This window comes from Acipenser ruthenus, chromosome 3, assembly GCF_902713425.1.
Source record: "Acipenser ruthenus chromosome 3, fAciRut3.2 maternal haplotype, whole genome shotgun sequence".
NCBI lineage: Eukaryota > Metazoa > Chordata > Actinopteri > Acipenseriformes > Acipenseridae > Acipenser > Acipenser ruthenus.
Window position 1 is genome coordinate 19,175,838 of NC_081191.1, and position 10,994 is coordinate 19,186,831.

General features: G+C 35.8%; 1 protein-coding gene across 2 annotated transcripts in view; it reads left to right on the forward strand.

Moving 5' to 3' along the window:
- LOC117435315 (receptor-binding cancer antigen expressed on SiSo cells) overlaps nucleotides 1-9,819 on the forward strand; it is a 23,925-nt gene extending 14,106 nt beyond the window's left edge. For both annotated transcript variants that reach the window (XM_059012702.1, XM_059012703.1), the window contains exons 6-7: nucleotides 385-476; nucleotides 5,455-9,819. In XM_059012702.1, the coding sequence (XP_058868685.1) occupies nucleotides 385-476; nucleotides 5,455-5,572 (210 nt within the window). In that variant the 3' untranslated portion in view covers nucleotides 5,573-9,819. The remainder of the gene's footprint in view (nucleotides 1-384; nucleotides 477-5,454) is intronic.
- The last annotated feature ends 1,175 nt before the right edge of the window (nucleotides 9,820-10,994 follow it).

Below are 10,994 nucleotides of genomic sequence, written 5' to 3' on the forward strand. Positions count from 1 at the left end.
GTCCAGGTTGATTGGTCACTCTAAATTGCCCTTTGTGTGAGTGAGTGTGTGTGTGTGTGGTGCCATGCGATGGACTGGCGTCCCGTCCAGGGTGTAGTCTCGCCTTGCGCCCTGTGTATGCCGGGTTAGGCTCCGGCTCACCGCAACCTTGTAAAGGAGTAAGCGGTTAATGATAATGGATGGATGTTTCTAACAGGAACACTGTCACTTTTGCTTTTGAATATGTTTTTTCTTTTTGTTTTTTTTGGTACTGTTCAGTTGTGGTCAGTTATTTTTCACCTGAACCACACTTTGCTTAATAGAATATTACATTAAAGGATGACTACTTTCTGAATGTGGGATAATGCTAATTGGATTATTGGTTTGTGTTTTTTTGCTCTGTAGGCAGAGCTGGGGGATTTAGATAATTGGCAAGAAAACTCAAATGCCTGGGAAGATGAGTCTGATGCCACTTGGGAAGCTGAAGAAATATTAAGGTATTTACATTTTCCTTTCGTGATTGTCCGCAAAAGAAGTAAGTCAGGGTGAGCCTGCTAATTATACAAAGGTTAAACTAAAGGTAAGACCTTAACTTTTTGGGGTAAGCCCTAAATTAAAGATAAGCCCTCTCACCTTTTCTTATTGAATCACTCTGTGTTAAAAGCCGTTTTTTTTTTTTTGTTTGTTTTGTTTTTCTTTGCCCGTTTGGGTAATGACAAGATCAGTCGGCTGATGAGGTCCTAAACGTTTAACCTCTTAACAAAAATTAAATGGTGTTCATTTTGGATATAGTAGAATGAAAAGTTCCGTCATGTGAAGGGTGTTTTTATTGTATAATGTCATCTCATGCAGTTTGGTCGAGAGGACCGTGAAGCGAAGCTGTTCTGGCTGCACAAGCTGCATGAAATTATTTCTCTCTACAATAAGAGACACCCTTTTACACAACTTATTGACTTATTATAAATCTCACCAAGGATTAAACACACAAAGATCTTTACAGTGAAAATAATGTTTATTTTCGTTAAAATGGTTTGGTCCAGGATCGACCATAACTGACCTACAGTAGCTGATCTGTGCTGTTTTTTCAGGCTAGTTAAACGTGAAAAGAGAAAGAACCGTAACTAGGATGACGCATGCGCAGTAAGGCAAGGGGCCAAGGTGACTGTGCCCCTGGAATGCCCAGAAAAGGCATTACAGCACATGCATCAACGTCTGTTTCTTCACTGCAGGAGATGCAGCTAACACAGTCATGCTGTTACGATCGCTTGCCTGCGTTTATCACGTTACCATGGTACACTTTGTTTACTCCTGGCTACTAGCAGCCGCATTTGCAGAACTTTCGTATGTTTAGTAGGCTACGAAACGTAAAATAAAATACTGGATATAGACTTTAAAATATGCTTGTAAGTGTTCATTTTTTCTCTTCCTTGCCTTTTTTCTGATGACCAGCCGTCACTGACCCTGGAGCACTCACGGAATCACCGCCTATGCATCTGTTATCAGTGATTTAAGCCTGGTTTTCAAATGAACTAATTATCGCTCACCAGTATTGTATTGGTATAAGAAAAGTGTTTTTAAAGAAGTAGTTTCAGCTTCCAATCACTTCAAATATGCTGACGATAATGTAAACACCACCAAGGTACAGACAGCGAGTCCCAAATTTTAAACGTGTTAATGTTGTTTATAGGCAAGAACTCAACTTTATATTATGAATATATTGTGTTTTTTATGTTTTAAGCAATATATTGCGATAATGTTCATTATGGTAATTGTTTATTAGTTTAAAAATGTTTAGTAAAACGTGGCCCCATTTTTTTTTTTATCTTGTTAGTACAACCGCCCCCCTTTGCTAATGACATCTTCAGTCTTATTTTTTTTTTTGTGGTGGGGGGGGGACTTACACTTACTTAAAAAATAAACGTGTTTTAGTAAATTCAAACAACCAATAAACTTTGCATCCCGTGCTGAGGGAGAACATAAACGTAACATCATTAAGTGGGGTTGGCATTGCAGGGGAGATGAAGGGAGGTTTCAGTTCAGAGTGACTGTTTTGTAAGCATTATGAATGCTTATTCACCACTGCTACACCCCGTTAGAAAATGGACTTTTCTTGCATTTTTTGTAACGCAAGACTGAACGTGAGAGTATATGTGTACATTTGTTTTAAGTACTCGCCCAGGGGACTACTGAGACGCAGACATCAACTAGTCCTCATCTGATTTAATTTGTATCGGGTGAGCGTGAGTTTCTAACCCTGCTGTATGAAATTCAGTGTTTTCGGTTACTTTCCAAAATGCTTGGACTTTTTTTTTTTGTGTCAAAATATGTATAGTAGTAACTCGACAGTACTTGCACACTTACATTGTACCTTCTTTCCTTTGCTGTCTTCCACAATCAAATCCTTATGGTCACGGGCACATTCTTCTGGGGTTTTTGTGTGCAAGCATTTTTTTTTGGGGGGGGGGTTGGGTGTTCGTATTTTATTGGTTCATCGTGTTAGACCATGGCCATTTACTTTTGTGCAGCTGATTTTGTGCTGTAATTTACAGCCTTAGCAGGGGATGTTTGTCACCGACATACTTGCTTGAATTTCTCATTTACTAGTTTTTCAATCCAGGTTTAATGATAGGTTCTGACAATATTGCAATGTGTAAGATGTAATGACATAAAATGGCCAGTAGATGGCATATAAGTGTTAATAAAAGACAAGCAGGTATGTGGGCATGGTGACGACATGTTTATTCATCAACAGTGCAGTTGGTTCTGTGTCCTCAGCCTCCTAATATATTCCTACTTGATTTAAAAAAACAATTGGGTATAGTAGGAAGAAGTTTTTGCTTAAAAAACATATCACATATTTTTGCTTATTATAGTTGCCATCATAATGCAGGGTTTTTCTGAACTATCCTGTTCAAAGAATTATGGGTGATGGAGAATTTGCCTTCAAGGGCTGGTAAAAATGCAAATGCATTTAGAAATGCAATTTGTGATATTTAACATGTTGTCAGGATAGTGAAGTTTCATAATTTGATCAGTCATTTATGAGTGTTACATTGTTTAAAGTTAAATATAAAAATGTATTTTGTATTTCACCCACTTATTGGCTTGCATTTGTTCATTGAAGCCACTTCAAACTGTAATGCTGCAGGACTCCCCTGTGTGTTTGTGTTGTATGCGTTGTTTATCTGGGGTAATGTTGCATAGCTTAATTTTGGCAATACATATTAGTGGCTGAGAAAAAAAAAAGGTCTGTAAATTATCCTATCACTAAAAAATTGTTGCCCGAAGTAAAGAAGGTGCAAACAAACATAAATAGGCTTTTTTTTACCAGTTGATCATAGGTTACTAGCTTTTTTCTAGCTGGTTCTGTAAATTGTTTAGCTGTGCTGCTTGATATCAGTGTACTCTTGAAAAATATAAATTCACTCTGGGGACCTAGTTCCCTTCCAATTGATTTAATTTTAAGAATTCTCTTTTTGAAGTACCTTTTTCTAATCATGTGCTTCACTAAAACTGAATTTGCAGTTTATTTTGCTGCACGATGGTCTGAAGAGTAGTAAATACCCAGCAGGATATGCAAGATAATATTTTTAGGTAAATAAATGTTGATGCTCAAGAGTTTTGAATTGAAAGCTGTAGGCCTTTGGATGAAAATGGCTTTGACCTTACTGTAGTCATTGTTTTAATTATTCATTGAGCATATTTATTTGTGGAACAGACCAGTAGTCCAGTAAGAAAGTAAAGAAATGCAAGTGAATTTGTATTACATTAGTATATGGTCCATTCCTGCTCCAGGGGACCACATTCTAGCATGGTGTTATTTCCATTTGTGGTTGATGCTTAAAACACATGGAGAAAAGGTTTCCAGGGTTGGTGCTGTGTGCATGTAAAAAGACATATGTAACCCATGCTCCAAATATAAATGTAAATATATCTGCAGATGGTAATAATGCCAATTGGGCTGACAGTTGACCTGATTTTTCTTCATGTAATAGGTGACTTTGACAAATAACATTTGTATCATTTTAAAGCTTGTTTTAAGGGCTTTCAAACAAGTCAATGGCATAAGGGGATCAGGCAACCCCTTTTGGTCCACTTGAGCTTGAATGATATATTGTTAGTCACATAAGACAGACTAGAATACTCTTAGTACAATGTTTTAAAAAAATAACACACCCAAATTTAATCACAAATGGATGGGTGGTTATTTGCATATAAGTACAAGTTGTATGTGTCTTCTGTTAAACTACTATGATGGTCTTTGAGCATCTACACAAAAATACGGTATGCTGCTGTGTGCTATTCTTAGGGAGATTTTACAGTTGTCATAGAAACCACTTGGCGCAGCACTTTTAGCCAGGGAAGCTGTGCGTCAGCCTGAAATGTTATGTTCTGGTGATCCAGTGCACCAGCTGCAATCAGTTTCTCCCTCAAACAGGTCATCACATGCTAGAGAAAATTTAAAAGAAATTGTCTGTGATTCATGAAACTAGAGACAGTCATTTAAAATGGTTTAACTCTTTCAGTGCTCCAGGCAGGTATAGCATTAAACCACTGGTCTCTGGTGTGCCCCTACAGTATTTATAATGTAATGATTTTAGTGTAAGGTACAGTTCAGGAGATCCGCATGTTCCAACCCCTGCACCGCAGATTACGACATGCTGTTTGTCGTGACGGTGTTGCATGGCAGCAATTTTGAATTTTCTGAAAAACTTTGAATCTGCAGCACTTCATGTTCCTGTGATCAGCTGGCAGTAGAAAAAGGGGGGGAAAAACATTAAAATAACAGCAGGGGCCGCTGTGGTCTTCCATTGACTGCTTTTAGGAGACAAAACCCTAAACAAGGGTGCAGCTACAAAATTATACATGGGAAACGATTGGATCCATATATTTAAGTATGTTATTGTTCTTTTTTTGTAACCGCAGTAGTGGCTTTACTTGTGTATCTTTGTATCTTTTCAAAAATGGGTACATTTCTTACTTGCAAAAGAAAATTTATAGATCATTTTTATGTTGGCTTTAATAAAAAAATTGATCATTGTTAGTTATAGTTTTATGTTGAGATTCTTGTTTTTGATTTTTTTAAATTTTTCATATAATACGATTAGCAAGAAAAGAAACCCTATATACTAGATTCATAATTATGTCTGTGTGCCTTATTCACAAAGCTTTAACTCTTGAATACAGAAGAAACAACAGTCAAGAAATGTTTGCTGAAAATAATTTTTTGACCATTTGAGGTACTGACCTTGTAATGTTGTAAACGCATACACAGAAAACACCAAAACATCTTCATGCTGAAAGATAAACATCACCTTTCAACCAGTTGTGGTTTGTGAGACATGGTCCAAAAACTCACGGATGGCTTCATATTTGGTACACACCTATATTATACATTGACAGTTTCACTAGCATGAAAAAAAAACATTCCAGTTTTTATTTTTTATTTTTTTTGTTTTTAATACTTTGTTACAGGCAGCAGAAAATGGCCGAGAGGGAGAAAAGAGCTTTGGAACAGCAAAGGAAGAAGATAGAGAAAGAAGCCCAAAGACTAACTAAAAAAGAACAGAAAATTGCTGTAAAGCTTTCATAACATTTAAGGATCTGAAAGACATGGTGTACTGTAAACTGGAAAAGTACATGCTTCCCCAATATGAACAGTTATATTTCTGTAGATGATATATAGTTTTTACAGTAGTTCCTGTTAATAACCTGATGTTCCTTGCAACCTGCAGTCCAGCAACCAACATTAATTCAAAGGTCAGCAGAAATAGCTTGGTTTACTTGATGTTTATAATGTTTGGAACATGGCAAGTAACTATTTTGGGGAGGTACTTTCCCATGTTGTTGATCTTGCAAGACATTTCTGTATAAACACAATTTTACCATGATGCTCTATTACATGTTCTTCAGTTAATTTAACTGAAACTAACTTCAAATTTAATGTTAAGAATTATACATTCTTTTAAAATTTGATTTTCAGCATATATGCCTTAGTAATACAAAACAATGTTTCTAAATGTACAAAATGTAGAAGGTTTTACATAACCTCAAAGACTTTGTCATCCTTTAAACCTATTGTGACCCTTTTCTGTTTAGTTCTGATGTGCACATCACATCATCAGGTGTGATAGCCTATTTCATACAAATGTATAAACTCACCTGGTATGAAATTAGGCTCAAATAAATGGTAGAAGGTTTAATGCAGTACTGTGCATTATACCAAAAAAGGTAAAATTATGAAGGTTTTCTTAAAGCATAAGTGAACTCTTTTATAGAAAACAAACTGATAAATACAAATCTGAGAGATTAAAAATGTCATCTGATTGGCTTTTTCCTGCTGTTACTCAGTCCTCCGGGGCTATCGGTGTGATTAATGCAGATCTGAGGGAAAAAAAGGGGGTGGGGGTTGGTTCCCGTTGTGTGTGTGTGTGTGTGTTTTTTTTTTTTTTTTTTTTTTTTTGAAAAGCTATTAACACATTTGTGACAGTTGGTGAGGTTTGTAATTTTTGTATGTAAAACGAAAAAAAAATAAAAATAAGGCGCAATTTCATGAAGGCGGTTGTTTTTACATTACCCCATTGGTGCTTGCAGACGGCTGTCTTGGCAAGTTGCTATTTCATTGGTCCACAAACAAGTACTGTGAATTAAACAGTTAGGGTGCAGTGCTATAGTTGCAGAAAATGGCAAAAATAATAGAATGGAAGGACGAACACATTGTCAGAGAACTTGAGAAAGAAATTAAAAACGAATTTAGGTGGGACTGGTAAGAAAGAAAAGTAACAGTGTTAATTGGAAAGAAGCAAGAAAAAGTAGAAACGCCCACAGGAGAATGTACTCTGAAAGTTCATGTACCGGGAAAAGTGCTATGCACATTTTGTTCAGACTTAATACATTATGGATGAAAAGGATATAAGGCGTTGGAAAGCCATATTCTCACCAGAAAACATGTAGACAGAATAAATACTCGTCACAGTAACTATAGCCTGTCATCTGCATTTTCTTTGCGACTTTCTGATTTTAAAAAAGTTGCATTTGAGATCCAAAAGAGCAAGAACATTAAAAGAAAAGACATGTTGTACAACATTTACTTCAGCCTTTGTGCACAGATAAGAAAAAATAGATTTCACTTGAAACTAAATATATGTTTTACCTCAGCTTTATTTGACTGGATACTTACATCAAGTTTCACAGACTCATCCTGACTTGGTAGGTGCTGTTTTGCTCACTCTCAAGTATTGGCATCTCTGGGTTTGTGAAACCAGCAGATAAAGTTCACTTATTATTTGGTATACATTCAGGTGTAATCTGAATTTTAACTTCATTCAATTTGGGTTCCTGAGCAAAAAATCCAAGATGGCAGTGGATCCCAGATTCCTGCCACTTTTCAGGGTTTATTTTATTTTATTTTTTTTACTTCTCACTTTCATCTCTAAAATCTGCTATCATTAGACAAGGATTAGTATTAAGTGATTGTATTTTTTTTTCTATTTCCTTTATATAAGGGGGTTGGCAATGTTAATGTGATTTTCTTTGGCTGTAATACTGTGAACTCAGGATTGTGTCCATAAGGAAAATATTTACCTGGTAACTTTGTACAGTAAAACCCATAACTTAGAATAAATTATTTATTGAGTGAATTTATGAAAAACAAACTTTTATGGTTGAACAGGGCCATGTAGAATAACTCCAATGGATTTACAATGGTTATACAAATGATTGAAAAGCGTGTCTCACTTAGTAAAAGCACTGCCATTTGGAGTGCAAGGTGTGGCATGCGATCATAGTTCAAATAAGGTGGAAATGGCATATCCTGGGCCCCTCCTGAGTTGAGCTGATTATTCGTTCCTTAGGTTGGGAGAAAAGAGGCAATTGACTTGATCGTGGGAACCAAGGTCATCCTTGCCAGTATGTAAGTTCCTGGAGTGAGGTCATGTTAAAAATCAAAACAAAAAATTACTAAACAGCTAAAATGATTTGATTGGGAGGAACAGGTGCATGCTGATCCTAAACTTGTATTGATGCTTTTATTTTTCCACATTCATTGATTATCTGTCTTGAAAAAGCAATAAATGATCAATGTCACACTGCAGGTATTGGATATGGAATATGTAGCAGGATTATCCATTTGTATAATAAATGATCATTTTATATGTTGTCAGCAGCGGCGGTGACTGGCAACTTCCAAAAGAGCATACAGTTACAAATAGAGCACATGAAAACTACAGTACCGGCACAAATTATGGCCACTGCAAATGATTTACAACAAGACAAAGGGTCGGGATTTTATTGCCCGGGTCTTACTTACTAAATACCCTGGCATCTCTGACTAGATAATCGTCTCCTCTTGAAAAATATAATAAATATTTTAATGAGTAAAAAGTCCGAGCGAGAAAAAATGGGCAGTACAAGCCCCACCCTTAGACTTGCTGCAAATCATTTGTTGTTGCTGTAATTTGTGCCAGTACTATACATCTGCAAACTGCAGTTCAGAACAAGAGGATTACTGACATTGGTTACATTTTCATCACAAACATCTTTGATGCTGCTTATGCATGTAAACAGTCTGTGCACGTGCTGGTGAGATTTTACCCAGTTCAAGCCACCTACAAGCATTTTTCCTCTGAGCTTTTAACCTTGAATTCAGCTCTACCAATGGCAGATAATCACACTATTGCATGAAAAGCTTTCATTCAAAAGGTTGACTTTTTAAGCACCATATATGACTGTCATGGGAAACGACAGTAAAGGAATATACAATTATTTGGATTATTATTCTTTTCACACATCCCTTGCCTTAGTTTTATTTCCTTGACCAAAAATGTAAGATAAACATTATAAATTGTGAAGGCACTACTGAAAACATAGGCTCATTGAACCTTTTACATGTTATTTTTTTTAATTTATTGCTGTCCTGTGCTATATACAGTAGATGCCGGTTATTAGCAACCCTAATAAAGACAACTTTCGGTTATTAACAACATTTTCCCCAGGAACCAATCCCGTCCCATAGACTTTAATGTATGTTAATGGAATTCTGATATTAGCAACAGCACGCCGCTTATTGACAACTTTATTAGTAGTTGCCAGTGCACGTCATGCAGCTTTTTTAACACACTGACTTCACAACTGCGTATTTGTGGCAGACTAAGGCAGAATCGTAGCTTTGAAACTGGCTACGAAGCTGCACGCAAAATTGACATGGATTTACAGCGGGAGGTGGTACATTGTAAAAAGCAGAAAACGTTGGACAATTTCTTATTTTAAAATTATGTTCTTTAGAATTGATTGTAAGTACAACACATATTTTTTTATGTTTGCTTTACTCATTGTAAGGACAATTGTAGTACATCGTTGTGTAGTACTTTTTAAGTTTTTTTTTAAACAAGTGTGAAGTAAACAGTTCTGTTGTGGGTATTTCGTGTTTCTCATGTTAATTTTTGAACACTGTAACATTTGAAACGTATTTCAGTGCCATATTTGTCCAACTACAGTATGTATCGTTGTTCCATATAAGTACACTTGAAAACAGGGGCTTTTCGCTTATTGGCAACTTTCGGTTAATGACAGCTTTTTGCTGGGAACTGAGAGGTTGTTAATAAGCGGCATCTACTATATATGTGTGTGTGTAAATATCAAACAGTTTTAATCTAAATAATCATCAAACACTAATGATTAATGTCCCTATAGATTGATCAAAAATAATGTTCTGATTTTGGTAAATAAAAAGGGATTTCACAAATATTATGTAAAAGGCTATGTGGTGTATACCTGCTTTGTGCTTTAAAATACTTTACCATAATTTTTCATTTGAATAAATTGTCACCTACATAAACATCCCATATTGGTCTGTGCATTTTTAAATAAAAAGAACAACATGTTCACTGTATTGGAGGGAGACATTTATTAAACATGTTGTGTAATATATTGTGTAATTATAAAGAAATGAAATCTCCCACACCAAACTGAAAACATAAATAGAATTAGATTATGTATTCATATCTACGTAGTTGTTTGACCAATAGTAATGAACTGTTTAGCATTCCGTTACTTTAATTAAGCTCTTACCACATAGATAAAATATTGATAAACTTGGAAAACGGTGCCATTATTACTGCAGTGATAGAAAGTGCACACAGTACATTATAACTGAAACTTACACATGCCACCAAAATGAATGAGAAATATTTTCATCTTACTCACGTCATGTTGGTTAAAGGCGGCTTACACTAGTTGAGCAAAAATTACTGTCTTGTAAGGGAAAACTCAGTTACTGAAAACTCATGAAGTATTTCCACATCACAAACTTCCACATGCTGTATGGATAAAGGGATATTGAACCACTGTTTTTCTTAACTGCAGAGTATTTATGACATACCATACATACACTACAGCCATGAAAATTACTATTCGTTAATTGGTGAACACATTGTTTTCCTCATGGCTATAGGAAGCTGCACTACAGCAGAGCAATGTCAGACATGTTTTATGTTGGTCACCGATTCTACTTCCTGCCAAAAGGCTTCACTATCACTAACTAAATACTATTGTTATTGACCAAATTCTATGTACTGTACTTAAAACTGTTTGCTCTGTATACCATTAGGCTAGCTTGTAATAAATAAGGTCTTCAGTTAATATAATGACCAATTTTAATCCAACAATTCTAATGTACCACTAATTGCCAGATAACTTTCATTTATACACTAAACTTTTACACTCAAAATCTACAACCTAAAAGTAAGTTAGCTGCTACATATCAGGCATAGGTGTTGAAGTGTCTATTGAAATGTCCTTGTTAGGCCGGATCTAGGAATGATTTGGAAGGCACGACTTGTTTCTAGTAATCAGTCATAAAGCATGTGTGGATGAAGCTGAAACGATTATTGGGAACTTATATAACTGATGTCATGAGTGGGCTCCACTTGTCAACTTGTACGTGACCTGTTCCTGCCTCACTGTTTCGAATGTTATTTCATCTGGCCATTTTAAAGAATCAGATTGCATATTTGTGG